Below are 25,735 nucleotides of genomic sequence, written 5' to 3'. Positions count from 1 at the left end.
CCAATCACAACAATAATCCAAATCGCCCAATGTAGATGATTAGTAATGCAATAAAATTGGTAGATGTAAGTGCCTGCCCCCTTCCCTCTTGTGTTGAGGGCAATCTGCCTGTGTTGGGGTTCCTCACCAGGGTGATGATGATGATGGGGATTTCTTCCTCCTCAGGCTTGCCTTTGCTAGGAGCTGGTTTTGTGTGTCTCAAGCCATATTTCTTAATGTTTAGGCGACTCTCCTTCTGGTCCACAGGGCGAGTTACACTCTGATTGTTAAAGGTTTATTAGTCCTTTCTCTGTAAAAGGTGGGAAAAGACTTACACAACTGCCTGGAGCTGAGCAAAAACTTAAGCTAAACCACCTTGAGTAACGCAGCACAAGCAAAGCAAGGACCCTGCGCCGGAATCTTACTCCTCTGCAGAGCTACAAGGACCGAAACGAGTGATTTAAACCAGCAAATGGCTTCCTTGTGAGCGAGCAGCGCCTTAATCCCTCCTGCTGCGGGTTCGGATGAGCCTGGCCGTGGCATATCGATGCCAAAGGAGCTTTCCCCCACCCCCCCCCCCACCCCCTTCCCACCCCCGCATAGAGGGCTTGGCCTGAACTGACCCAGTGGTTGCTGAGCCCCCCAGGAGCAGCTGGTGCTCCGGCTCCCAGGGGGACGAGGTGATGCTTTAATTCCCCGGGATGCAGCAGCTCCCAGGGACCCGTTGCAGCTCACACACAGCCACCCCCTTGCGGGGTAAAGGCGGGGGTGGAGGGCGTTAGGGGGGGTGGAACAGAGGGAGCTCCAGATTTAGAATTACTAATAGCTGCAGCTAAAAAACAAGCTCCAAAATAGCCAGCAAATATTTAGCAACCAGCCGCCGTGCTGGGCATTTTTGCTGGTACACCTGGGCCTCCCCACCCTGCAGAGCTGCTGCCCACCAATGTCCCCTGTGTGCCCACCGCTGTCATAGAATCATAGAATCACAGAATGGTTTGGGTTGGAAGGGACCTTAAAGCCCACCCAGTGCCACCCCCTGCCCTGGGCAGGGACACCTCCCACCAGCCCAGGTTGCTCCAAGCCCCGTCCAGCCTGGCCTTGAACCCCTCCAGGGATGGAGGAGCTTCTCTGGGCAACCTGGGCCAGTGCAACCTGTCCCCTGTGTGCTATAGCAGAGGGACATGGGTCCTTGGCCCAGGCTGGGGGCAATGCCAGGGTCCTGCCCGCTGCTTCTGGGCTCTTTGGTTTGGCCGAAGGAGCCACGATGCTCTTCGTGGCTGCCCAGCCTCCAGCAAGCTCCCGGAGTCCCTCCGCTCCAGTAAAGCTCCCTGGGGTTGATGAGATTGGTGGTAAAATACAAAAACACAGAAGAACTGTGCACATTTTAAAAAAGAATAAAAAAAACCAACCAAACGAACAAAAAAATAAACAACAAAAAGCCCGACCGTCTGCAGAGGGAGGTGGCAGGTCCAGAGCCAGCAGTGCCAGGCTGGGCAGGGATGGCTCCAGCATCACGCAGCCCCGAGGACGCACACTGGGGCCCTTTTGTCATCACCAAACCACCACCCACTGCCCGTCCTAGGAGCCTTTTGCCATTCCTGAGCCAGACCTGAGCTTTACGTGTCTCGTCAGGCTCTTTCACAGACCAAAACCCCAGCTCCGCCGGCTCCATTGCCAGGATGACGGGCACCGGCCGTGCTGCATCCTCAGCCCCGCCTGCGGTGGCAGCTTTCCCAGCCCTTTGATTTATACCTCGGTCTGGGTGGCATTTTGCAGTGGCCTGTAACTCGAAACAACGCTACCTGATGCCCCGCAGAGGAAAACAGCGCGGACGATTCAGCACAGCCCAGCCCTCGCCCAAGCCTTGGCCATTGCCCCAGAGCATCCCCCCACCCCGCACAGACTCAGCCCACGCATCAGCTTTGTTGCTTTTAATTTAAAATAAGAGGCTTACCCACAAGAAAAAAAAAAGAAAAAGGCAGGTTTGGCCATGGGTTGTCCCCACCCTGAGTAAGTGACGATGCGTTTGCGTCGCCCTGACACAGTGTCGCAGACAGGAGGGCTGGGGACACGGCCAGGAGATGCGGCACCAGCAGGGACAAGCTCGTGGAGACGGGCAGGGACAGCCACACACTTTCACATCCCCCATGTAGTGTTGCTCGATCGGACAGGCGAAGAAATCCCCTAAAATACCGTGTGCCCACCCTCCCCAGCCTCACGGGAGCATTGCTGCCCGAAGGCGGGGGTGAGATGGGTGCGGGGAGGTGCAGGGGGGCACAGGGACCCCCCTCTGTCCCGCAGGTCCCTCTGGTTCCAGCACTGGCAAAACTTCCGGGGTCCCACTGGCCAGACCCTCTCGTTTCGGAACCCTCTTCCTCCGCCTCCCTCACTCTGTCTCCTTGGACTGCTTGGCTCGTTGCTTGCGGAGCTTAACGAAGGCCTGAGCCTCTTTGTCCCCCTTCCTGGACTCCAGCAGCTGGAGGATCTCATCTGCCAGAGAGGAGGGGAGGGATGGTGGGAGATGCTCACCGTGGCCCCCCCTCCCCATGCCATGGGGCCGGTGGGGGCTCGACGGGGCTCAGCCTGGCTGCGGCACCACGTACCGGTGGGTTTGGGGTGGGTGAGGGGGAGGCGGGTCTGGGGCACTCGTCCCGTGTCAGCCTGGTCCTCGTCGTCATCGAGGCCGGGCAGGTGGCAGAGGGGGAAGAAGGCTTCGCCTTCCAGGTCGTTGGCCCCCAGCGTGTCATAGTCGAACACGGTCAGCAGCAGGCAGGCCCCCTCCTGCCGGCACTTCTCGGGGGGGATCAAGCTGCAGGGGGGGGATGAGATGCAGGGGACCATCACATCCCACCCCCTTGGTCCTGAAATTCAACCTTCCCTTCAAGGACCAAACAGGGTTCCCCCAGGCGATGCTCCATGGGAAGACAACCCCACCCCAACCCCACCACCACCTCACTGACACCACCCCGCCCAGTCCCTTCAAAGCACAGGGCCCCCCCCCAGCCTGCGAGATGTAGGTGTTTGGGGTGCCCCTACCCCAGCTCCCACGATGGCACCCCACAGCTGAGCCCCTGGGGGGTGCAGGGGGTGAAATCCCAGGGCACGACCCAGTTCCTGGAGCAGCAACTCCATGGCAGGGGTTTGGGTGAGACATGGGGGAGCTGCAGGGATTGAGGGGGGGCCGGTGGGTGTCAGCCCCTACGTACAAGTCAAAGGCTTCATCGAAGAGGGGGTGCAGCTCGTTCCTCTTGCACTGGGTGGTCCGGGCCACCACCTCGGGGAACTCGTGCCGGGGCTCCAGGGTGAGCTGGACAAAGGGGTCGCTCGATCCTGGTGGGGTGCAGACATCAGCTCCCGCCAGCCCCAGCTGGGGTGGTCGGACACTGGGGTGGCTGGGGGGGGTCAGGGAACCCTCACCTCCACCCCCATCCCAGCACACCCTCCTCTGAGAGTGCAGGAGCATCCCGACCCTGCCCATGTGTGGATCGGACACGGGTGGCTGCAGGGAGTGACCTCTCCTGGAGACCTCCCCAAATGACAACCAACCCGAGAGACTGTCCCTTGTCACCCCAGCATATTTTTCTGTCTGAGACGTGATTTGCACGGTGGAAAAAACCCGCTAGCTTTGGCTGCTGGGTTGAGCTGCACAGTGAAGGCAGCGGGATGTGGGCACAGGGTCCTGCCTGCCACATCCCACTGGACCACCCCAGATGGATGCACTCACCCCCTTCTTCCCCAAATCCACCTCCTTGGATGCAAAAGCAAATCAAGACAGAGTCCCGGTACTCCAAGCACTGCCAGCACCTCTCCTACCCAGGGGCGTACAGGGCCCCAGGACAAGGGGATCCCGGGGCGGTTGGGACTCCCCAGCCCACCCACAGCGGGGTTCCAGGGCAGTGGGCTCCCCAACCCACCCCCACCCACCGTTGGAGTCCAGCGGGATGAGGTTGACGGCGTTGAGCACTTCCACGCGGAGTTTCTGCTCCGAAGGGCGGTACGCTGCTTTGATCGTCACGGCCCCGTACTTCTCCGAGCTGGTGTCCCGCTGAGCGGTGGGGTACAAGAATAAGGGTGTGCCTTTTGGCACGCTCGCCGAGGGGATGCCCGGGGTCCGGTGGGGGATGAGCGGTCATTTCGGGATACCAGGGGGTGATGGGCATCCTCTGGGATCCAACTCACGCCCCTCCGGCCCACCTCTGGGGCAAAAGCAGCCCCCACAGCCCCAGGAGCGGGAGGGCGGTGAGGAAATCCCCCATTTCCACAGCGGGCTGTGCCGGGCAGCCTCGCGTGTGCAGGGGTGGGATGTGGGAAGGGGCTGGGGGCACCATCCTGGCTCCTACCTGCTGCTGGATCCTGTTGCTGAAGTATTTCTGGATGAGTTTGCGGCTGGTGGTGGAGCAGAGGGCCAGGTGGGTGTCCAGCGACTGCAGGGAGGACAGAAGGTGCAGAAGGTGATGGTCAAGCACACGGATGGGTCTGCAGCCTGGGGAAACCCCCCCACCCCTCGGAGAGCACCCAAAGGAAACCCTGGGGACCCCGCCGCCCCCAGCGCCCCGTACCAGGAAGGCTGCAGTGTGGAGGGTCTCCAGCGGCAGCCCGCAGCCCTCGGCGTAGAAGCACAGCTCCAGGCTCTGGGGAGAAGGATGCGATTAGTTGGCACCCAAACACCCGTCCCTGCCAGGGACCCCCCCCTTTTTCCCCCCGCCCTGGTACCTTCAGGGCACAGTACAGCTTCTTGTAGCGCTGGGCAGAGGGGACCTGCTGCCCCGCGGCTGCCGACAGCACGGCCAAGGTGTGATGCCAGAGGAGAGCGAGGAGGCTGCGGGGTGAGGGAGGAAGGCTGTGAGAGGGGGTCCAGCAGGGGTGGGTTGGGTTGTTTGGTCCTCGGCCAAGGAGCTTTGCAAAGCCCCAGAGGGAACCGGCTCATCCCGCTGGGCTGAGCAGCCAGCCCCAAAGCGGGATGTCCCCGAGCTCTGGGGGGACACTTCTGCTGGTGACGCTGCTGGCCTCCGCCATGGTGCATCCCCAGGGCCCCGGTCACCTTTTGAAGTTCTCGTGAACCAGATGCTCGTTGAGATACTGCAGCTCCGACTCCAGAAACTTCATGAGTGGGATGATGGACTGCAGCGAGAGGAGAGGGGTGTCAGGGAGGGCACAGGCGGGGCGTATCCAGCAGGGCACAGCGAGGAGAGAGGCGGGGTGCTGCTGGCCGGAGCTAGCAGGGCAGAGCGGGGTCCAGAGGGGCTCCCTCCCACGGTGAGGATGTGGACAGGCTGTGCCCAGTCTGGTCCTGCTGCCAACATGGGCATCAAACGAAGCACATGGAGGTCTGCACCCCATTGCGGTGTGTCCCAAACCCCAGGCATGGGGCAGGGAGAGGTGGGGAAGGGTGATGGGGACCTTCACCAAGTAGGCAAGGATTATTCATGGCTACCTGAAACAGATGGTCCAGGAGGGACTAGGCCAGCTACTTACGTCCTCAGGCTCCCGGGTGTCATTGGAAGATGAGAGCTCCTGGATGTGTCTGGCGATGCCCTTTTCCAGCTGCCAGGGAGAAATGCACGGAGGCTTTGCCCTCTGCACCAGCCTCCCCATGCCTGGGTCCACCTCATCTCCATCCCAGGAGCACTGTGGGCTCCAGGTCCCCTTGGGTGAAACCTCCCCACTTTGAGCCAGGGGGCAAGGGGGGGTCAGTGGCAGGTGGTCACCTTGGTAGCCAGGGCTTGTACCACATCCCGGACCTCGTGATCCAGGCAGGAGACAGCGCTGTCGAGCTGGTGGTGTAGCGTGTGCTGGATCTGCTGCCGGTCGATGACGGCCCCCGTGCGCTGCTCCAGCTGCTCCCAGTCCAGCTGCGACGGCAGCTTCAGGACCAGCAGCCGCAGCTGCTTGATGTTGTTCACCACGATGCAGAGCTGGGAGAGGTGGGTCTGCTTCAGGGAGTCCCACACCCCCTAATGATTCCCCACCAGCTCCATCCCCATCCCCATCACTGTCTCCATCCCCATCCCTATCCCCATCCCCATCCCCATCCCCATCCCCATCCCCTTCCCGCTCCCCCTGCTCACATCATTTCCCAGCTGATTTTCCAGGATTATGGCTATCAGGGGTCAACTGGCCAACCCAGGATGTCAGCTGAGTGCTCAGCAGCTCATGTTCTTTTTTGCCCAGAAACCATGTCCAAATCCTGCCTGTCCCCAAGCAGTGGACCCTGCCCCGACACCAACCCTGTTGGCCGCTTCGCCCTCGTTCCGCTCGCGCAGTGACAGAGCCTCAGCCCTCTCCTTGATGAGCCGGCAGTACATCAGGGCAATTTTGCACATGTCCTGCAGGATAGAGACGCAGCCAACAGGACTGAGCTGGGCAGCATGGGGACCACCACGGGGCCAGGGGACCCCACCACATCAGCGTGGGACACTGGCCCCATTCATGGACACACATCTCCAAGAGCAGGAGGGGAAACTCCAGCTGCTGATGCCCGGTATACAAACCTCCACGAGCTTCACCATGATCATGAAGGCTTCCTCGGGGTCCGGCCAGTTGAGCTGCTGCCAGGTCTTCACGATCTGGGCGTAGCAGGTGGACAGGTCGACGGTGGACGTGCTGTGCTTGTTGTGCTCCCCGAAGGGCGTCAGCTGGGAGGGCAGAGGAAATAAATGCGACTTAGCTCATATGGAAAGGAGCCACCCCAGACAGGAGAGCTGCTCCTTTACTCTGGGGCGCTCTGGCCCATCATCAGCTCCATATATCCCGATGTCATCATCCAGTTGCTTTGGAGAGTGGGGGAGATGAGGATGGATGGAGCGTCCTGAGCTCCTCACGTGAGGCTGTGCCCCATCATACTCTAACCCACACTGAAGAGTGCGGCAAGGAGCCCGTGGCCCCATGGCTGCCTTCCCTCCCCTCTTCCTAAAGGTCAGAAGTGAAGGGGATGCTCACAGCATGGCCCAAATGCAGGCTCATCAGCTCACTCGGGCTGCCAGAGAGAGGGAAGGGTCACGGGGACGTGGTGTGGGGCCAGGGTGGGATCAATTGGTCCAGGAGACCACATCCTTTGTCATGCATTTGGGAGAGGAACCAGCCCACTCCTGGGCTGCAAGAGGCACCTACATGGTGGTCTCAATGCTGTGAGTCAGACACAACAGTAAGGCACAGAGGGAGTGGAGTGACCCCAAATGGTGGAGGGCGATGTTCTCCTCCCCGGGTTACCTGGTCCATCTGGACGGCTCTCTGTGCCCTCTCTAGTGCGATGGTGTAGGCCTTCTGCAGCCACTGGGGCACAGCTTCCTTGAACCACTGGTGGAAATTGCTCAGAGCCAGAGGTCCATCCCTGTGGATGAAGGCACCAGCTTCTCCAACTGCACAAGCAACAGCACGGGGCCATCACCCCTCCTTGCTCTCACATACAAGAAACTGCCCCAAGGCGGAGGCAGCAGGTAGCACCGTGCTGAGGGGAAACCTCCCCTTGTCTGGAAGTTGAGGTCTTCATCAACCCCACGCAGAGAAAAACTTGAAACCCTTCTGTTGATGCTCACATCAACACCAGACACCAACTGCCTGCTCTGCCTTGTGTGTAATTAGTGACGTAGGTGAATGGGAAGGATTTGGAGTTCCTCTCAATTAACTGCTTGTTCCTTCACTTTGGCATCTTTCCTCTCTCTGGGTTGGATACCTCTTTGGGAGGAAGTCCTTCATCTGACAGAGCTCCTGCAGGTTCATGTAGAGCTGGAAAAGGCTCTCAGCTGTGGGCTTGGACATACTGCTGTCGACCTCACGCAGCTGCTCCTGGACGTGCTCCGCGACCTGGCAGTGAGCAAGGGAAGGGGGGGAAAGGCTGTTAGTGAGGGTCTGGCCAGGAAGGCTTGATCTGGTAGGGGCTCTCTGGACACATGGGGTGAGGGTCAGCTCAGGGGACTCCTCTTCCTTTTGGGTGGCATTTCAGGAGACCCATTGGGTCAAGTAAGCGCATGATAGTCACTTTATGGGCACGCAGGGAAAGATGGAGAGTTTCCCTGGATTGCTCCCTTTCCAGGCTTTCAACAACCAGTTGCCTCCTGAAGGGTGGTCAAAAACCTCAGCCTAGCTTTAGACTTTCGTTCCACATGTCCAGAGCAGCCCAGGCTTACTCACCAGGTGCTCCAGCTCCAGGTAGGCGATGGAGAAGAGATTCAGCTTCAAGGTGCTGCAAGAGAGAAATGAGGAGTCAGGAGCCTTCCAGGCCCAGCCCAGCAAACCCAGTCCAGTGAACCCTCCCAGGCAATGCCCTTGCCATAAGGGCGAGGACAGTACAGCTCTAAGAGGCAGAGATGGGACCACAGATGCTACGTGTGGAGCCCAAGAGCCAAGGAATAAGGCATCAAAGTGCCCTGTTGCTCTTGACCGCAAGGAAGGTGGATGAGGGGGCATCAAGCTCTGAAACCTACTTGATGAAGAATTTATTCCAGATTTTCTGGCACTGCTGGAGATCTCCTATCACCTCCAGGAGAAGTCTGGACAAGGCTTTGCCGTTCTCCTCCATGCTCTGCAAAGGAAGGAACCGCTTGTTTTGGATGCTCAGTGATTTTGAGATGACCTGGGCTCCGTTCTGATCTGATTTATTTCTATGATTTGTTGTCGTGGGGTAGCAATCTATCATTAGATCCACATTAGGAGCACCAGGAAGTTGTCAGTAACATCCATTGCCACCCTGTGCTTGCGTGACTGGGCTGGGGGCCACCTCTTGTTCTCCTGAGCATTGCACCAATGTCTTCAGCTTCAATGCACCTCATCAGCTGCAGGTAATGTGTCTCATGGTATTTTTAAGTTGGAAACCCAAATGCCTTGACTGTATCAGAAAACTGGAGAAGACCCAGCTCAGTCTTGTCTTCCCACCCCCTCCAGGCCTCCCACCCCAAGCCCAGCAAATTGCTTCTTACAGTGTCAGAGAGGCAGAGGTGGGAACTGACCTTCACCATGGGCTTGAGGTGCTGCTTCTTCATGTGAAACCACTCCGTCGTGCCTGACTGCAAGAGAGGAGTCCCGGTGTGACGGCAGGGAAGAAGGAGGAGCAAAGCCAGCTCTGTCACCCACTTCACTCTCCCTGTCCCCTGGGGTATGGGCAGGACCCAGCTCCATGTGGTGGGAACCATAGGCTTGGATCACCAGGTTGAAGAGGGGCAGGTATTTTCCCCACCCAGGGTGGTCTACGCTGCTTTGCAGGAGAGACTGAGGTGCGGGCATCGGGCAGGGGATGGATGAGAAGGGAGAGCCGCAGGGTCCCAAATCCCAGGGGATGGGGAGGGTGAGATCCCCCCAGTCCCACTACCTTCAGCGCCGTGGAGACCATCTGGGGGAGGTCAGGGCTGAGCGTGCACAGCTCGTGGAAAGCCTTCATTTTGCACATCTGGACCAGGACCCTGCAAAGCAAGAAGCTCCGGTGAAACCCGGCATCAGCCTGTCAGAAACAAGTCCGTCTCCCTCCAGACACCCTTCCCCTCCCAACAACATCCCGCCTCGGGGAGCCCAGGATGAGGGACAGGACAGGACAAGTGTCACAGCAGCCTAGAAGGGGGCAGAAAGGGCTTTTGCGTTTTTTTTTAATCAAGAGTATAGGCTTGTCCATCACGGTGGCTAAGCAATACAACCCCATGTGAAGCTGGCACCAGTGCTCGACTCACCGCAGCAGGGACTGGAGCCTCTCCTTGGACCTCGGGACAGAGAGAGGGAAAATGATGCGGTACCTCCGGATGAGGGAGACCCCATAAGTCAGCAAGGACTGGAAGGACTCGGCCAGCTCTGCTTTCTGGGGAGAAGGAAGAAAACACACGCTGTCCTCCTCAGCTGCAGACAGACATGCTGCCAGGACCATGGCACCGTGGTGGAGGGAGCAGGTGGCTCCTGCTCCTTTCTAGCCTGCTCCAGGGATGGGAAAACCGCCTGATGCCTTGGGTGTTCTCTCCCTGGAGGGGCTGAACTGAGCTTTGCGCTTAAACATCATGCTACGCATGAAAAATCAGGAGCCACAGCAGGGTGCAGGGATGCCCCGGGAAAACAAGCAGGAAAAGTAGGAAATGGGCCGTATTTAAGTTTTGCAGGGGGTTGTGATTGAATTGACAGCAGCGATGGAGGAGGGGAATGTCGGTGCAAAGGGTAAGGGCTTCTCTGCAGAGAGGGGGAACAAATCCCCGTGGCAAAGGGGCTCCCTGACCTGTGGGTTGTCCTGGTCCCCGCAGCTGGTTCTCCCCAGAAATGTCCTTCATCTGCCCCAGCACCCCTGCACCCCACAAGCTCCTGCCCTTCCTGGAACATGGCGGGGGGAAAAATGGGCCTGGGAGCCAGGAGGAGGGGCTCAGGGCTGGGTGCATGGGGCACGTTTCCCTGATCTCTGCCCCCAGCATGGTGCCAGAGTCCCCTCACCTGCTCTGGCCTCAGGCGCTCCTGCACCCACTGGTACTCGATGCTGGTGATCTGGTGGAGCAGGCAGTTGCTGTTGAACTCAAGGCTCTGGTAGAGCTTGCTGTACGCCAGCCACTGCCTGGGGAGGAGGGAGAGGCTGGGCTGAGCCCCCTGGGGCTGGCGGACACCCAGGGGCCAGCATGGGGCTCCCCCACCCACAGCAGGACACGAGTCTCCTGGTACTGCTCGGGGCAGGGGGCAATACCAGCCACGCTGGGCTCATGGGAGAGACCGGCTGTGGTCAGACGGCCCCAGGGAAGGTGTTGGAACCCGTGACCCCCCCCCTATGATGCTGCGCCATGGCTCCCCGGGCATGGGGTACTCACGCCATGACCTGGTGGAAGTCAGAGAGATCCTTCTGCGTGGCGTGCAGGTAGAGCACGGTGCTGGCATGCCGGCTCAGCTCCCCGTCCCAGGCGATGCTGCCGGCCTGCAAGGATGCAAAAGGAGGGTGACATGTCCTGGATGGAGCCAGCTGGGCTGAGCGAGGAGGGGGACAGGCACCGGGGTGGGGTGTGTTTGCAGGACTGTGGGGGCAACGGGTGCCCCGTAAGGGTGCCAGGCACAGGCAGGCATCACCACAACCCTCCTCCCCCTCTCCTTGCAGCAATGTGTCAGGCGTGGTGGGCTCCAAAGGAAGCCCTCACCCCAGCCCAGCTGCTGGGGAGCTGCGTCTCCCCCTCCGTACCTTGTGTTGAAGGATCTCGTAGGACACCAGCTGCTGCAGGAGGTGGCGATGGACAGTGTAGCTCGGCTGTGTCCGGCTGCTCGTGGTGGCCCTCTGAAAAGAGACAAGGCATAGCAGCAATTGCCATAACTTGCCTGAAGGCGCAGGGACGCAGTCGGAGTGGGGACACAGGAACCCAGAAAGCGTGAGGCCAGAGAGCCCCGTTTGAAGCCAAGCCAAGGGGTGCAGGTGCACCAGGAGCAAGGTCCCCATGCTGGCACGGAGCTCAGGGGAGGATCAAGATGGTTTCCAGCAGGCGCAAACCCTGATGCTGGCACCTCTGGTCCTAGGGCAGGGATCTGTGACCTCAAGAGACAGCTGCCCTGTCCTGCCAAAAAGGAAAGGGACCCCCTTCCCCGTCCCCTCCTACCTTCTTGTGAGTCAGCAGGAACTGCAGGTGACACTGTCCCCGGTTTGGGTACGTCTCCGTCCGCGGCTCCAGCTGGTACCACTGGTCATCCCAGCAGTGCAGGTCCTGCAGGCACAGAGACAAGGCTGAAGCCCTGGGCAGCCTTCCCGGGTGAAGGATCCTGCTCAGGGACCAGGTCCCACTGCGTTAACGGGGCAGGAAGACCCTGTATTGGATAACTCTAGTATAGGATTAAAAATAAAAGATGTATAATCACTGAGCGAGTGTGTTGGAGTGGCTGGGGCACCAAACTGAGGGACCTGGCATCACTTTGTGGCTCTGAGCCGGGATCCTGGGTGAGCTGGTGCTGCCTTGGAGATGGGATCCTGCCCGGACCCTGTGAGGTTTAACCGGCGCGTGGGGAATCGCACGGAGGAGAGGATGCACCGCGGCGCTCACCTTCAGGCGAAGGACGACGTTCCCCAGGAAATCATCCTGCCCTTTGTCTTTGCGAGCATCTTTAAAGATCCTGAAAGGCACGAACGAAGGAGGGGGTGAAAAGCTTTCCTGCGGCTGTGACCCAGCCGTTGTCGGGGCGAAGCAGGGCGATGCAGTGCTGACACCCACTCGCCCTCCTTCCAAAGGCAATTTTTAAAATCCAACAGGCAAATCAGCATTTTCCAAACCCTCTTTCCTCGGCAGCCGTTAAGGCCAGGCCAGCACCCACCGTTTGAGGCCGTGGAGGTCCGTCAGCTCCCCCAGCTTGTGCCGCACCGACTCCACCACGTCCGAGTCCCTGCGAGGGTGGGCAGCGAAACCCACCGCGGGGGAAAGGAGGAAATTCAGGAGACGGCAAAACATTTCAGGGAGCTGCAATGACGGTGGAGAAGGGAAGGTGATGGGGAGGGGGAATGTATCAGGACTGAGGCCACCCCCAAAACCCTCCATCCAGCCAAAATCTGCGAGCCCATGGCTTCTTGCCATACATAAAATCAGGGCTCAGGATCAGCCCTGGTTGGGCAAAGGAGCCTGGGCGCTCTCTGCTCACACACTGGTCGCATCCTGCTCCAGCAGAAAGTCATGGGGAAAAGGGTCCCCAGCTGGTTTCTGGGTCTTTTTAAAGGGTGCGGGTTGAAGGACCACCCCAGAGACACCCCCCCCCCCAGGAGGCAGGACCCCGTGCAGGGCCGGGGGTCAGGGTCGCTGGCCGTGGGGTTCTGCCACTCACCACATGTCCAGGTGGAAGCTGGCCGTCTCCGTGTCTTCAAACTCCCTGCAAGGCACCAGCGGGATGCTGTTACTCGCGCAGCATCCAAGGGACTGGCAGCAAGCAGGCAGGACAGCTGGGGACTACAGGGGAGACCCCAGACCGCCCCGCACAGCCTGGGGAAATTGTGGGAGACCCCCGAGGGAGGGATTTTTACCACGCTTTTGTTTTTCACCTCGCTGGACCTGCTGCACGGGTCAGGCAAGAAGCCGGGCAAGTCCCAGTGGGCATCAACCCGGCAGAGCTCTAGCTCCCGGTCGGGGCGAGTGGTGAACTCCCCCATCCACCCCCGAGAGCCCTAGGCACCCCGTCCAGCCCCCCGAGGAGCAAAGCTAAGGCATGGCGGATTACAGGATAAACGTCTCATCCCACACTGGGCTGAGGGTCTGGCTTATGACTTGTGTGCGATGGATCTGGTCTTCTGGGATGAGGTCTTTGACCACAGCCTTCATCCGCTTCTTGTGGTCATGGTGGGCCGGTTCCTGGCTCTTGGCCTCGATGCCCAGCAGGCAGTACGGGTCGCTGAACCCTGTGAGGGGGAAGCGTGCGAGTCCCCGTCGGGAGCAGCGGCTGTCCCTTTTCCGATGGGACACTCACCCGTCTCCACTTACCACTGACGTCTTTACCCAGAATCCCCTTGGCTTCCTTCACGGTTGCTTTCAGGCAGAAAATTGGGCTCTGGAAGAAAAGGAAAAAAAAAAAAAACCCACAACTTATTGTGGAGTCACTGACACCACGAGGAAGGATGTGGCTCGAGGAGTCACTAACCCCATGAGGAAGGATGGGGCTCGAGAAGGATTGCGTTGTTGTCTGCTGCTCATGCCAGCAAACAGCTCCTGAGCAACACCCCCAGCAGAGCCCGGGGCGTCCCAAACCCCAAAGCCCGGACACAGGGACCAGGAGGCACCGCAGGCCCCCAGCATCACCCTGATGTGGGGACCCCCTGGGCCGCAGCATCGTGGGGAGACGCCGCCTCACTACGTACCTCCAGTTCCTTGACCTGCTGCATGATGATGCTGTGCTCCTCCGCATCCATCCCGAAAGCCTGTTGTAGATATCGGGGCTGGTTAATGGTGGCTGGAGAGCAGCCAGGGGCTTCCCTCCCCCCGTCCCGGGAGCCAGCTGCAGCTCAAAGGGAGGGGAGAGGAGCAAAGAGCTCAAGAGAACGGCTGGAGACCAGCTGAAAGCTCTTGAGGGAGAGCCTTCTTCCCACCATCCCAAGCCTAAGATAAATATTTCTCCCTAAGGGTAATATTTCCCAGCCATGGGCTGTCCCAGCTCTCCAGCTGGATGCTGCTGCTACGTCTTTTAAGGTGGCTGTTAAAAGCTCCCTCCAAATGGCCCCCATCTCCTTTAGCCGGGAGGGTGGATGTGTCAGGGGACAGGTTTTGGGGGCCCCGTTGGAGAGGTGGGGACCCACCTTTTGCACGTAGGCATAGAGCTCCTCAGCATCCGCGACGTGGTGATGCTCAGGCTTGCCCAGGCGATGCCGGATGGTGTAGAGGACCTCCTCGTAGAGCAGGGCCAGCTGCAGAGGGGGGTGCCGACACCTCGCACGGGGCCAGGCCACCGGGGACTTGCTCCGTGCACCCCCCCCCAGGATTATCAGGGTTGTTCTCCCCCGTGAGGTCCCCGCGCTGCCCCCCTCCCATCATCCAGCCCTGCCCGGCCACCTCCAGTTAACCCCGGGGAGCATCTTCAGGAGCTGAGCCATATCCCCAAGCCCCAGCGGCACTGCTGCCCCCCTCCAGTGCCACTAAGGGAGACCGTGGCAGGACCACGCTCGTACCTCTCTCTTGGAGAACCGGTGGGACAGATCCATCTGGAGAAAGAAGAGAAGCAGGGAGGTTTCCCATTAGGTCTCATGGTAGAGGGTGGTTTTAGGAGGAAACTATGGCCGGGCAGGGCAGCTGGGATGGGGCAGCATCACCCACAGCTCATCAGGGTGGGATGTCCCAAAGGATGCTGTGACACCTCACAGATGCCCAATGGCCAAGGGACCACTTCCACCATCACGGCAGCACAGGGGCTTTACCCCCAACCTCCGTTAATTGAAGAGAGGGCAGCGAGGATGGCAACAGCAATTTGGGGTGACCCATCGGAGGCTTTAAAAACCAGACACCCACCTCTCGCCCCGCAGAGCTGCTCGCTGGCCCGGCCAGGCCCAGCAGGACCAGGCTGGAGAGCAAACCAGACAGGGGAGAAGGCAGGTGGCCAAAGCACAGGGAGGAGCTGCAGGCTGGGCAAGGCGGCTACGGGCAAGGAGACGCTGAAAAGCCATCGGGATTTGTGACTTGAGTCCCCTTGTCAGAAAGCAACACGAGCGCTGCTGTGATTGTGCATTGCTCGGTGTTGAGCTGAAGGTCCAGTCCCCGTTTGAAGGATGACCAGCAATAGCATTTACTTTCCAAAAGGCAATTAAATTAAATCAAATTAAACTTATGACGAGGCACAGCTTGGTTCCAGTAGCGCTCAGTGCCGGGGCTGGCCAGGGGGGTCCTGCTGCCTGCACAGCCCCCATCATCCCCTGCCTCAAATGTCACCTCCCACTCATCCCAGCTCTGCATTGGTCCGGCTGGGAGATCAAACCACTTCTGCCAAGAAGACCCTTTTCCCGGGCAAACCCCAGCTCTCAGCCCTTCCATACCCCCGTTCCCTCCCCGACGCCGAGGCTGAGCCCGTCCTGCATCTGCTTCTCTAACCACGGTCTGGATTCGGCCGCCAGCGTGGCTGAGCAGCCCCTCCCTGCCGCCGAGCCTGGCTGGGTGACAGTGGCTTTGCCACCGCCACAAGCCGGGTGACGCAGCCAGCAGGAGGGGAACTGGTGCCCCTGTGCCATCCGCTGCGGCTCCCGGTGCCGGAGCCTCTTGGGAGCCCAACGGGACAACGCCAAAAAAAAAAATAATGACAATTTTCAAAACAAGTTTGGCCCTTTCTGTGCCGAGAGGCGCACGCCGAGCATGGCCCCAGCTCAGACGGACCAGCCCTACCTGTGGGTCAGCCCGGGCCTCAAAATGACCTTAGAATCCCCCTAATAGAACAAAAAAAAAAAAAAACAACAAAAAACAACAAAACAAAACAAACAACCAGCCCCGAGCTGGAACATTAACATTTGCTTATGGCAAATCTAGGGCTGGCATAATCCCCCCGCCATCTGGACTAGATTCAACTCTGCCACCCCCGGCCGCTTTAACCCTCGAGCTGCTTCTCTCCCACCTGCCTCCATCTCCCTTCTTTTAAGGGCTGGTGGGTGCCAGGGGCGGCGGTGGCTCTGCAGCCCCTGTGAAAGGGGGACCTGCTGCACCCAGGAGGGCTCCTGCCTGTCCCTGCCTGCTCCTGCCTGCTCCTGCCCAGGGGATCCTCCACATTCTGCTGCTGCCAGCACCATCCTGCCTTTGCCAGGGCATGGCAGCCCCATCCCAAATCCTTCAGCATCCCTGTGGGCAGCGCTGCCCCATAGCAGGGTCACAAGCACAGAAGGGAGAGAAAAAGGACTTTATTTCTCTGCTGCTGTTACTTACGAGCAAAGCACAAAGAACAAAGCACTTATGAGCTCCTGGCCCAGCAGTGGGGTAGCGCCAGAGGGCAGGGGGAGGAACTGCTGTTGGTTTTGAGGGGGGGGCAGCTCCCTGTTGCTCCCTTCTGGCATCGGGGACGGCTGCTGCGGGACCCGCTCGGTGCTCGCCCATACGCGCACGGGACTGGTCGAGCTAAAGCTGAGCTGAGCCACCAGGACGTGTTTACTGCGGCTAATCCCCACGCCAAGACCCCAGCTCAAATCCAGGAGCGGTGCTTAAATCCGCATCCGGATACAGCCACCGGCATCTCCCCCCGCTCCGTCAGCTGCGGCAGTGTCACCGGCGCGGGAGGCCAGCGTGGCTGCGGAGATGGTGGCACTTAGGAGGGAGGGCAAGTCCCTCGATGGGGGGACAGCACCAGGATGGATCATCCCAGGGTCCAGCGCAGGGGATTGCGCCCGCGTCCTCCCAACAGTGCCGGGCAGAGACGAGCAGGGCTGCAGGTCCCATCTCCACGGGGGGCAGACACGGGGACGCCATCTGTCTGGCCACTGCAGAGGAAGTCGGTTGGGTTGGGTTGGCCGAGAGCAGGGCTTTGGGGGATCCGCTGGCAGCAGGGAGCCCCGAGAGGCTGGGAGGCACTGGGAAGCTGTAGCCGAGCTAAGAGGGGACCCTCAGGGCCGGCACAGAGCTGCCGCCGGCCCCGCACACAGCCTTTGGGCGCACGTTTGTATGGGTATGGTATGCCCCCACCCCCACTCCTTCCTTGCCCTTGCAAAGCATCCCGGCCAGGACATGGACTCTGTCCCTTTTCTCTCTTTTTATAAATCTCTCCCTTTTACAGCCTCAGCACCCACCTCCGCACCCTGGGGTCCCTGGGGGACAGATGCCCCGACCCCCTCCCTGCGGCCATTGCATCCCCAACACGCTCCCCAGCCCCCCAGGGTCAGGGCCACCTACCTCGGGGCTCTCCTCCCCGGGGAGGGTCCCCGCGGGGGTCTCGCCGGCAGCATCCATCCCGGGGGGAGGCTCAGCGCGGAGCCGGGGAGCAGCTGCAGCTCTCTCTGTCGCTGCCGCCTCTCCCCCTCGCTCGCATGCTCGAAGGAAACCACAGACCTTATCTCGCCATGGCCATTTTGACAAGCGGAAACGTGCGCAGGGCTCCTTCGAGAGCAGCACGGGGACGCAGGCGCCCCGGCCCCACTTCACACCACCCCGTCGTGCACGGGCAGCCCCTCGGCGATGGGGACCTCAGGGCAGAGGCAGGACGGGAGCAAAAAAGTGTCACGTCTAGTCCCTGCTGTTATTTATGAGCAAGGAATTGGGAGCAAGTGGATAGAAATAGTCCTGAGAAGGCAAAGCCCAGCAGGGAAAGGGGGTGGTGGGGAGGACGGGTGGCGGCTACATGGAGGATCTGGGCTCCCACGTGTATTTGGGATCCATCGTGCCCTGCGAGCGCAGATGGGGACCCTGGCATCTTCAGAAGTCCTCTTCAGCCCAGGGGGATGGAGGGGTTTTGAAACCCAGTGCAAAAGCTGCAGGGTGGGAAATGCCTGTGGCACCCAGGGGCATTGGACAAGGGTGGGCTGAGAACGGATGCAGTTAGCGCACGTGCCGGGAACAGCCCCGGGAAAGGGCACACGGCCCTTTTCCCAAACGGGCTGTCCGGGCAGAGCTGGTTACTGAGAAAAAGAGCTGCAGGAAATGGAGTTAAAAAACTTGTGCTTTACTGTCATTCTGTCATTCTTGTAAACACTTTATCTGATTGCAACTCCCAGGGCAGTTGCCTATCGCAGACCGGCAGCAGCGCCCGCCCCTCCGAGATCCCTATCGAAACGCCTGCGCTGGTGGCAAAGCGGGGAGCTGCAGCCCAGGAGATGACCCAGGGACGAGCTGGTTTGCCCCTGGATGTTTAACGTACTTGCACACAGAGCTGAGAGCAGCCTCTGGCTGGGGTTCGGAGGGGCTGTCGAGCTCCACGAGCTCAGCGGACGGACCCACAGCCCGGTTCCCTGCACACAAGACTCGCCTGTCGCTGCTGCGGCTGCTGAGCGCCCATGGGCTCTGCAAAGCAGGGCCGTGACCGCAGCTAACACGGCACTCTCCGTCGAGGGTGGTTTTTGTCTTTCCGGCCTTCCTATTTCTGTCCCCCAGACACTCCTGGAAGCCGTAAGCAAGTCGCTGCAGATGCAACACGGGGTGGCGGGGGCAGAGGCTCCGCGTCGGGTTCAGCGATGCTGTGTAGCCTGCCAGGGATTTCTGCTTAATCCAAGAGGGAAATCATGACCGCGGAGACTGCACTGGAAAGTTTGCCCCCTTAACTATTGTATGAGGCATTGCAAAGAGATGACTCCAGTAGCGTGGCGGTCCCTGCGTGGCGGTACCCACCGGGGCTGCAGGAGGATGCTCGCAGCAGCATCCCTGTGAGAGGATGGGGGGGGAAGCCAGTCCCTTCCATCCTTGCAATCACCTAGTCCTTTAATTAAGGCAGGTTGCACTGTTTTAGCTGCTTTAGGGGAAAGACAACTTCCCTTTGCCCTGAAACCATGTGAGAGCAGGTTATATTGGCAAAAGCGGTTCCCTGAAGTTGAGGGCCCAGGAGATGGGAAAAGAGCTGCCGGCGCCGGCAGCGGGGCCACGTGGGGGTCAAGTTTTCTTTATGCAGGTCAGCCAGCACGGGACCGGGACTGTGAGGGCACGCAGCCCACCCACCACGAGTTGCCAGGGGCGGGGGGATGCAGGGATGCCAAGCTAATCCACGGAATGAAAATCCAGAGGTACGGCGAGACACCGAAAAACTAAAACCCATCCCTGTCCTATCGTTCAGCCTTGTGCCCTGAGGTCTGAAAAAAGCTGCTTCTGCTCTCGCCCAGGTCAGGAGGGCTCTTTTGTAACCCTCCCCGGGCACCAGCGCAGGAGCCCGGAGGAAATGGGCTTCAGCATCACTTCCTCTGGGCTCCCCAGTTTGGCCGTGGAGCCGCCTCCTCGCCCCGTGCCTGGAGCGTCTGTCCCCTTTGATGGCAGAGACTTTCGGAGATGCTTGCCCAACCCTGCCAGCCTCAGCCTTGGCTTTAACCAGCCTAGCATTCGCTTCACCTTGGGCGAACAGTTTAAAAGCATCTCCTCCCTCGCTGATGGAGGGCGGACACAGCGGAGGAGCTGATTTCTATCCCGCATCCCTCTCCCTCGACACACACAAATGCTGTTTATTGATCTGGGACGTCAGCGCCGTGCTCCACCGCAGAACGCTGGCAGCGGGAAGCAGAGATGTAAAGCGCGTGATGGCATTGGAGGATGATTGCTGGCCTCTCTGCCTTTAGCTTCAATTGCAAAAGCAAAATCTGGCCCAGCAAAGAGCAACCCCAGAGAGAACGGCAGGACGCGGACGCAGCATCCCCCGAGCTGCTCACACCTTTCGCTGCTTCTTGCCAACGAAAAACAACGGGCGTCAAAGAAGCGTCTCCCACCTCAACCAGCACATAGAGAACAACTGGCAAAAACTTAGTTAAAACCCCAAATCTGCCTCCCTTCTCCTTGCAAGGCTGAAGTAATAAAGTCCACGCCAATCATAAACATTGCTAAGCATCAGGCGATCATTGTCCATCCAGGAGCCGGTGGCCGTGCTGGGGTTTTGCAGGTTTTAGAGAGGAAAATTTTAGTTTCAGTGTGGAAGTGTCGGTTAAAAAGCGCGTTCCCCAGCTGGTCGCCCCATTGCTCGGGGCTGGAGCCACTCAGGCAGAGCCCGGCAGGGTGGGCAGCGCGCGTCCCCCGTCAGAGGCCAGCGTGGTCCCCAGGGAAGGTCTCTGGGCAGGGCTCGCGTGGCTCCGAGCCTCTGTGTCTGCAAAGGGAGGGTTATTTGGTGACCCTCTTTCAATAGCAGCAAATATCCTTCCCCCTCCCCTCCCTGGGTTTTACCAGCAGCCGCCTGCTCCACAAAATACTGGTGGCAAAAATCACTGAGCTCAAATAACCTCATTGTATTTGCAGCTCGAACTACTTCTTGCCCAGGGAACAATAAGAAAAGCCCTATAAAAAGCAGCTCCGGAATGAGCACAGATTTTGGGTTAGTAGAGACAATCCCAATAAACCCCACGCCCCAAACCGGCAGCGCAACCGGGCGGCACCTTGCAAAACATCCCAGACACCCCAGGTCAGGAGCTGTAAAATGACTTTGTTTTCCAAAGGTCAACATTCCCTAAAATAGCCCTCCCTCCCCACAACATCAGTCTGCCCCCCGAAAGAACTAGCCAGGGGCACGTACCACATATATACACAACGTAGAGTGAACGCAATATAGAATAAACCCCTCCATTCCTCTTAAGAGCAACTCGTGGGAGAGGAAAAGCCTGTTCCTTGCAGGCTATAGGGCTGTACCCCTGTGGGGTCACAGGCTGCCCCCGGCATAAATAAAGTCCACAGTTCACCCATTACGGGGTTATAGGTGCTGCTGAGAAAACAAATCTCCAAAGAACGCGCATTATCGCCCTTTTTAAAGGGTATCACCTTCCCCTTAAAGGAAAACTCGGTACAAAAGGACCCTCGGCAAGCATTAATAGCAGTTTATCTCCCTACCTCTTGGCTTGATAATCCTGGAGCCGCAGCCTGCCCTCACCCCCTTATCTCAATCTCTCGGGCTGGAAATGGGCAAATAGTCAAAAAATTGATTTCGACATGTCCCTCCCTCACTTCTCCTTTTAAACACAGGGTCCAATGACTCTGCAAAACCAGGCTGCGCCTGCCCGAGTTTGGCAAGGCGTATGGTAAATGCACAAGGTGGAGGAAAGTGGTTTCAAAATGAGAACAGGGATGGTCCTGCTCCTCCTTTCTCGGGGCTGCCCGGCCGGGGCATCTCCCCGGGGAGCTCCAGGTCCTCCGGGACCAGCGATTTCATACCCGTGAGGGACGTCAGTCAGTTCCCTTCCTTGTCTGCAACGGAGCCTTTTAGTTATTTCTGCCCTGACCCCCCCCCCATCCTTCCTTCCCAAGTGCTTTGAGTGACCTAGCGAAAAGCAGTGGTACCCGGGAAGAAGAAGGGGGGGACACAGCACCCCCCACCCCATTTGGCACATCTTAGAAGGACATCAAGGCAAACCTTGTCCTTCTGGGAAGAGCAAAGGGGACTTCCAGCCACCCACGTGGGGCAGGGCGGGTGTGAAAGCTGCCTTTTCCCCCGGGGTGGGAGCACAGGTTGGGCATGGGACCCGCTGGCTCCATGGCAGGGGCGTGAGGATGACTCCGGCCGCACCGCTCACGAGGCAGTCAGCACCCCGGTCACCCTGGGGGGGCTTCACTGGCCACCCCCACCCCTCAGCTGCGATGCCCAGCTCTGCTTGGAGCGGCTCCAGCTCCTCAGGGTCCGACAGGGGAAAGCACGATGTGTCCTGCCCCCCCTGGCCCCGCTGTCCCCCCGGCACCCAGAGCTCAGGGCTGACCTGCCCAGGCACCGTCCCGGCTCAAACGCCGCGTCTGGCTCCCCGCACGGCAGCACAAGGCAGGGGGAGAGCACAGCCCCCCCCCCGGCAGCAGCCTGCCTTGTCCTTTAGGAGGTCACAAACTTCACGCGTTGACCTGGACGCCATTCGTTTGGCTTTCGGCGCCCCATGACAGGCTTTAAAAGGTTTTCTCCATCACTGCCACGTGCTACCTGCACGCAGCAAATATTTCATCCACCTGCCTCTCCCGGAGAGATGAATTCAGTGTCAGCCGCTGGATTTATCACCCCCCCACCACGGGGCCGGGGCAACGGCGTCTCTCACTGCAGGAGCAGGAAGGGGGACACACACACACACACAAATGTCAAGGTCATTTCATCCGCTAGTTGGGGGCACTGAGTTCAGTGTGCAGGAACTGCTTGAGCTGAGGAGGGACCAGGGTGGGTGCCCGTGAAGCCAGAGGAAACTTGGGGGTGACACCCAGGTACCAGCCATGCCCCACAGTACACATTAAGGACCTTCGTGCCTATCCTGGAGCACACACAACAAATTACTGACCAGTTTCAGCACCAAAACGGTCCCACCATGGTTTCTCCACCACCACCTGTCCCCACACACGTGTCAAAGCCCCCTGAGGAGCCCACCAAGCCCCACGGAGCCACACGCTTGGACAGCGGGAGGAGGCTGCAGGGCCGAACCCCTCCCACCGCCCCCAGATCCCAGGCAGACACACCGAAACACGGAATACTCTTGCAGCCGATCCGTGCGGCGGGGAGGGCGACCATGTGCCAGCCAGAGCCCAGCCCTTACGGAGCAAAGTACGTGGAAGAGGAGGAGGAGAGGCTGGACTTGAGCAAGGGAAAGGAAAGGTTTAGAAAGGTGGGATTTGATGAACTGAGCTTGCAAAAGGAGTCCAAGCCGATACCTTTTGCTCCAGTATCTGGAGACCGTCGGAAACGTGTAGGAAATGGCAGGCGGGCGGCTGGGAGGATGCAGTGGAGATGGATCCCGGTCCGTTTGCACCCTGAGATCCAGCAGTCCCCGCTCCTGCTCGCCGTTACGTGGGTCTCTTCCCCTCCCGTTCTGGCCTCTCTCGGCGGTGGCGGAGTCACAGCCCTTGCGCGAGGAGGGTGCTGAAATACCAGTTTCCAGTTCAGTCTCATGATGGCAGCTCCTCGAGCTGACTCACGCAGGAGAGCAGACGGGTGAGTAATACCCAGTACGGCTGCAAAGAAAACCCTTGCCTAAAATGAAGATCTCCGCCCTGCATTTCATACCAACCCACAAGAAAACCCACATTTGTCACTTGGGCTTACTCGTACAGCTTTAAACCTGAAACCGCCTCTTGATCACAGCCCGTCTTAGCAAAAAACATCTTCTAATACCAACCTGGCCGTTGCTTATGGCTGGAGGTGCCTGCGATGTGACCGCATCGGCCAACGCGAGCCGCTCACCGGCGAGGGCTGGCCCCGCTCCCGGCTGCTCCGCCAGCAGCTGGGTCCAAACTTCACCCCACGCCTCCTGCCACCTCCAGCTCGCGAAGGGAGCCGGCGCTGCAAGCCCGTAGCTCATAAATCACGGTGTCCGTCACGGGGCAGAGATGCAATTTGACCGTCTGTTGCTTGGAGAGCGGTGGGGAGCCCTCGCCGTCCCCAAAGACACACACACACACACACACACACAGGGCTGGCAGAACCACGGTCCCTATGACCACACGGTGCATCCCCCCGGCTATTAATGCAAAATAATGATTTGTTTTAATTTTTTTAATTATTTTTTTTTCAGTAATAGGTTGCATAAAGCAGGAGTGCTCAAGGTAAGATCCGGGCAGAACAGTGTGGAGGAGGAGGAGGGCTCGGTCTCTTCCCTCGGCTGGAGGCAATCCTGGGCAAGCACACTCATGCTCCGTCCTTCCAGGGTAAAGACCTTTCCCAGCCCCCGGGGGATATCAGCAAGATTTCAGGGCCAAGAGTAGGAAATCTGTAAGTAGTACCTGCAGGTCCTGCAGTAACAGGATTTTTTGCACAAGACCTCAAAGTGCTTTAGAAATACCCAGTTACACCACAGCCCCGTGAAGGAGGGAAACAGCCACGCGCTCAGGGCAGGGAAGCAGCCCCGAGGCGCAGTGAGAGACTTCTCAAACCGAGAGCCCAAGTCAGATTGAGGAGACAGAACCGGACACGCTGGTAGAAAACCTGTCTATGCCAAAAGATTAAGTGGATCCAACCCTAACTGTTCCCTATGCCCCCTCTTTGTCTTCAATAATATAGGGCCATTCAAATATTGGAATTTAATGGTACCCATCTAGCTTTCACGTGACAGCCTTTCAGCTGCACAGCCGATTACTCACTCAAGCAAGAACCAGATCTGGAGACGTGTTAATGCACCACATTTCCCCCTGCCCTACTCCCACCCCGTTTCCCCAGCAGAAGCAGACACTCAGTCGCATTTCCCTGCTTTAATATTTAAAATCTTCCACGCGGGCAGCAGGACGGGCTGACTCTTCCATCCTCTCTAAGCCCTTTCCAAACCAGAGCAAAGCTCCCGGTTCCCATCGGGGAGACGGCAGCGAGTGCTGAGTATCTGAGCCGAATTTGGGTTTTCAGATTTTAATGAGCAAGGCAGGGATTCTCACCCGCACCTCTCTGGCCAAAACCTGCATCCTCCTGAATGGCGCTTCTCCACTGAACCAAACACCTGGATGAGCCTTTCCGCCTCTGCGACTTGCCCACCCTTTTGGCCCCACAGCTTCAGTATTCCCAAAACGTGCTTCACTTCTCATTGGCGTGCTCCAAACACACCGAGAAGACCGTGATCAATCTCTTTAATTTGGCTTACTCCTTCTCACCTCCCCGTAGACCACGTCAAGCTCTAGCCTGGAGGAACGGGGACATTCACCAACAAACCATTGTAAAAAGCTCACAGCTCAAAAGCCGCTGTTGAGGAGAGGAACATTTCGTTTATTCCAGCCTGACTCACCCTCTCAACATATTTTCCTTTTCCCAGGCAGCAAACCTCATGGTCTCTCTGCAGATCTTGTCACTTGTCCACATTAGCAGAAGAGACACGGAGCCACGTTCTCATCAGAGCAGATTATCTCGATGTTTCTTCTCTCAAGCATGCTTTGTTGAGGAAAGATTTAAAAAAAAAAACAAAAACAAAAACACAACCTTATGGGTTTGTGCTGACGGTTGGCACCAGAGCTGTACGAGTGAGTGGTGCTGGGCAAGAGACCTGGAAACTTCGTGCAATCTGTGTTTTCTAGGATTATCTGCCTGGGAGGAGAGGGTCACTGGGAGGGAGGCATTTTAAAACAGAACGCAGTACAGAGAGGTGTCTGCAGCATCTTACAGTTGGACTGATGCAATTCAGGAAACCTCATTTTGAAGTAATTTAATTCACAAACCAGGATTTACTAGGTTCCTAGTGGGCTGTAACATTTTCTCTCTTAATACTTTCCTTCTCCACCCACCTCTTGCTACAGAAAACAAACCCCAGTGGCTCAGCCAGCCTTAAAATGCAGTAAAACAGCCGCGTGGGAGGACGTGCGAGTCAAAGTGATGTAGGAGGAGAGCAGAATCTGGAAAATGTCCACCCCAGTTGTTCAGGGAGCTCAAGAGAATTAAGACAGCTAGTCACAGCTCAGAAGAGGAACGAAACCACGCAAGATTTGGACGTTACCTGAAGAGCAACTTGTTTGACACATCAGTGCAAAACAGAGGGACCTGCCCCATCTCAGCAACAACAGGATCGCATCCCACGTGGAACGATTCCTCCCCTGCCATGCTATACCGACACGCCTCATCCCGCTCACACAGAAGGAGTTAACAGCTCTCACGCTGCCGCTGGAGCACACCCAGGAGGAACACTTCATCCGCCGGAGTAACAACTCCACGCTTTTCCAGGGAGAAGAGCTACCAGGTGAACCGCACCACCTTAGAGAATTCAGACCTAACGGAGCAGAACTACCCAGGCATCTCAGCACACTTAAAAAAAAAATTAAAAAAAAAGGATAAAATTATGGATTGC

At 58.5% G+C, this 25,735-nt stretch overlaps 1 protein-coding gene across 5 annotated transcripts; it reads right to left on the bottom strand.

Moving 5' to 3' along the window:
• On the bottom strand, positions 1 to 22,761 carry UNC13D (unc-13 homolog D). Of its 5 annotated transcripts, XR_008469364.1 has the most exons (33): positions 17,235 to 17,354; positions 14,546 to 14,578; positions 14,177 to 14,284; positions 13,742 to 13,801; positions 13,368 to 13,434; positions 13,108 to 13,285; positions 12,718 to 12,762; positions 12,217 to 12,285; positions 11,949 to 12,018; positions 11,511 to 11,615; positions 11,102 to 11,194; positions 10,740 to 10,843; positions 10,375 to 10,492; positions 9,636 to 9,760; positions 9,284 to 9,374; positions 8,925 to 8,981; positions 8,403 to 8,500; positions 8,110 to 8,161; positions 7,652 to 7,782; positions 7,189 to 7,309; positions 6,471 to 6,614; positions 6,207 to 6,305; positions 5,688 to 5,894; positions 5,455 to 5,523; positions 5,021 to 5,100; positions 4,693 to 4,798; positions 4,539 to 4,610; positions 4,320 to 4,403; positions 3,904 to 4,024; positions 3,186 to 3,309; positions 2,583 to 2,788; positions 1,934 to 2,469; positions 1 to 289 (listed from the first exon to the last, which is right to left on the bottom strand). XR_008469364.1 is itself a non-coding variant. In XM_054221209.1 (32 exons), the coding sequence occupies exons 2-32, from the start codon at positions 14,576 to 14,578 to the stop codon at positions 2,366 to 2,368; spliced, it is 3,141 nt and encodes a 1,046-aa protein (XP_054077184.1). In that variant the 5' UTR covers positions 22,632 to 22,761; the 3' UTR covers positions 1,882 to 2,365. The 5 variants fall into 5 exon arrangements, 4 of the variants coding, with proteins under 4 accessions (XP_054077184.1, XP_054077183.1, XP_054077182.1 ...); XM_054221209.1 differs by lacking the exons at positions 1 to 289; positions 17,235 to 17,354 and adding an exon at positions 22,632 to 22,761 and having other exon boundaries at positions 1,882 to 2,469; XM_054221208.1 differs by lacking the exons at positions 1 to 289; positions 17,235 to 17,354 and adding an exon at positions 20,847 to 20,934 and having other exon boundaries at positions 1,882 to 2,469.
• Positions 22,762 to 25,735: the final 2,974 nt, after the last annotated feature.

Source organism: Rissa tridactyla, chromosome 15 (genome assembly GCF_028500815.1).
Source record: "Rissa tridactyla isolate bRisTri1 chromosome 15, bRisTri1.patW.cur.20221130, whole genome shotgun sequence".
NCBI classification, from domain to species: Eukaryota; Metazoa; Chordata; class Aves; order Charadriiformes; family Laridae; genus Rissa; species Rissa tridactyla.
The sequence above is the reverse complement of the archived record's forward strand: the minus strand, read 5'-3'. Positions and strand labels throughout refer to the sequence as shown.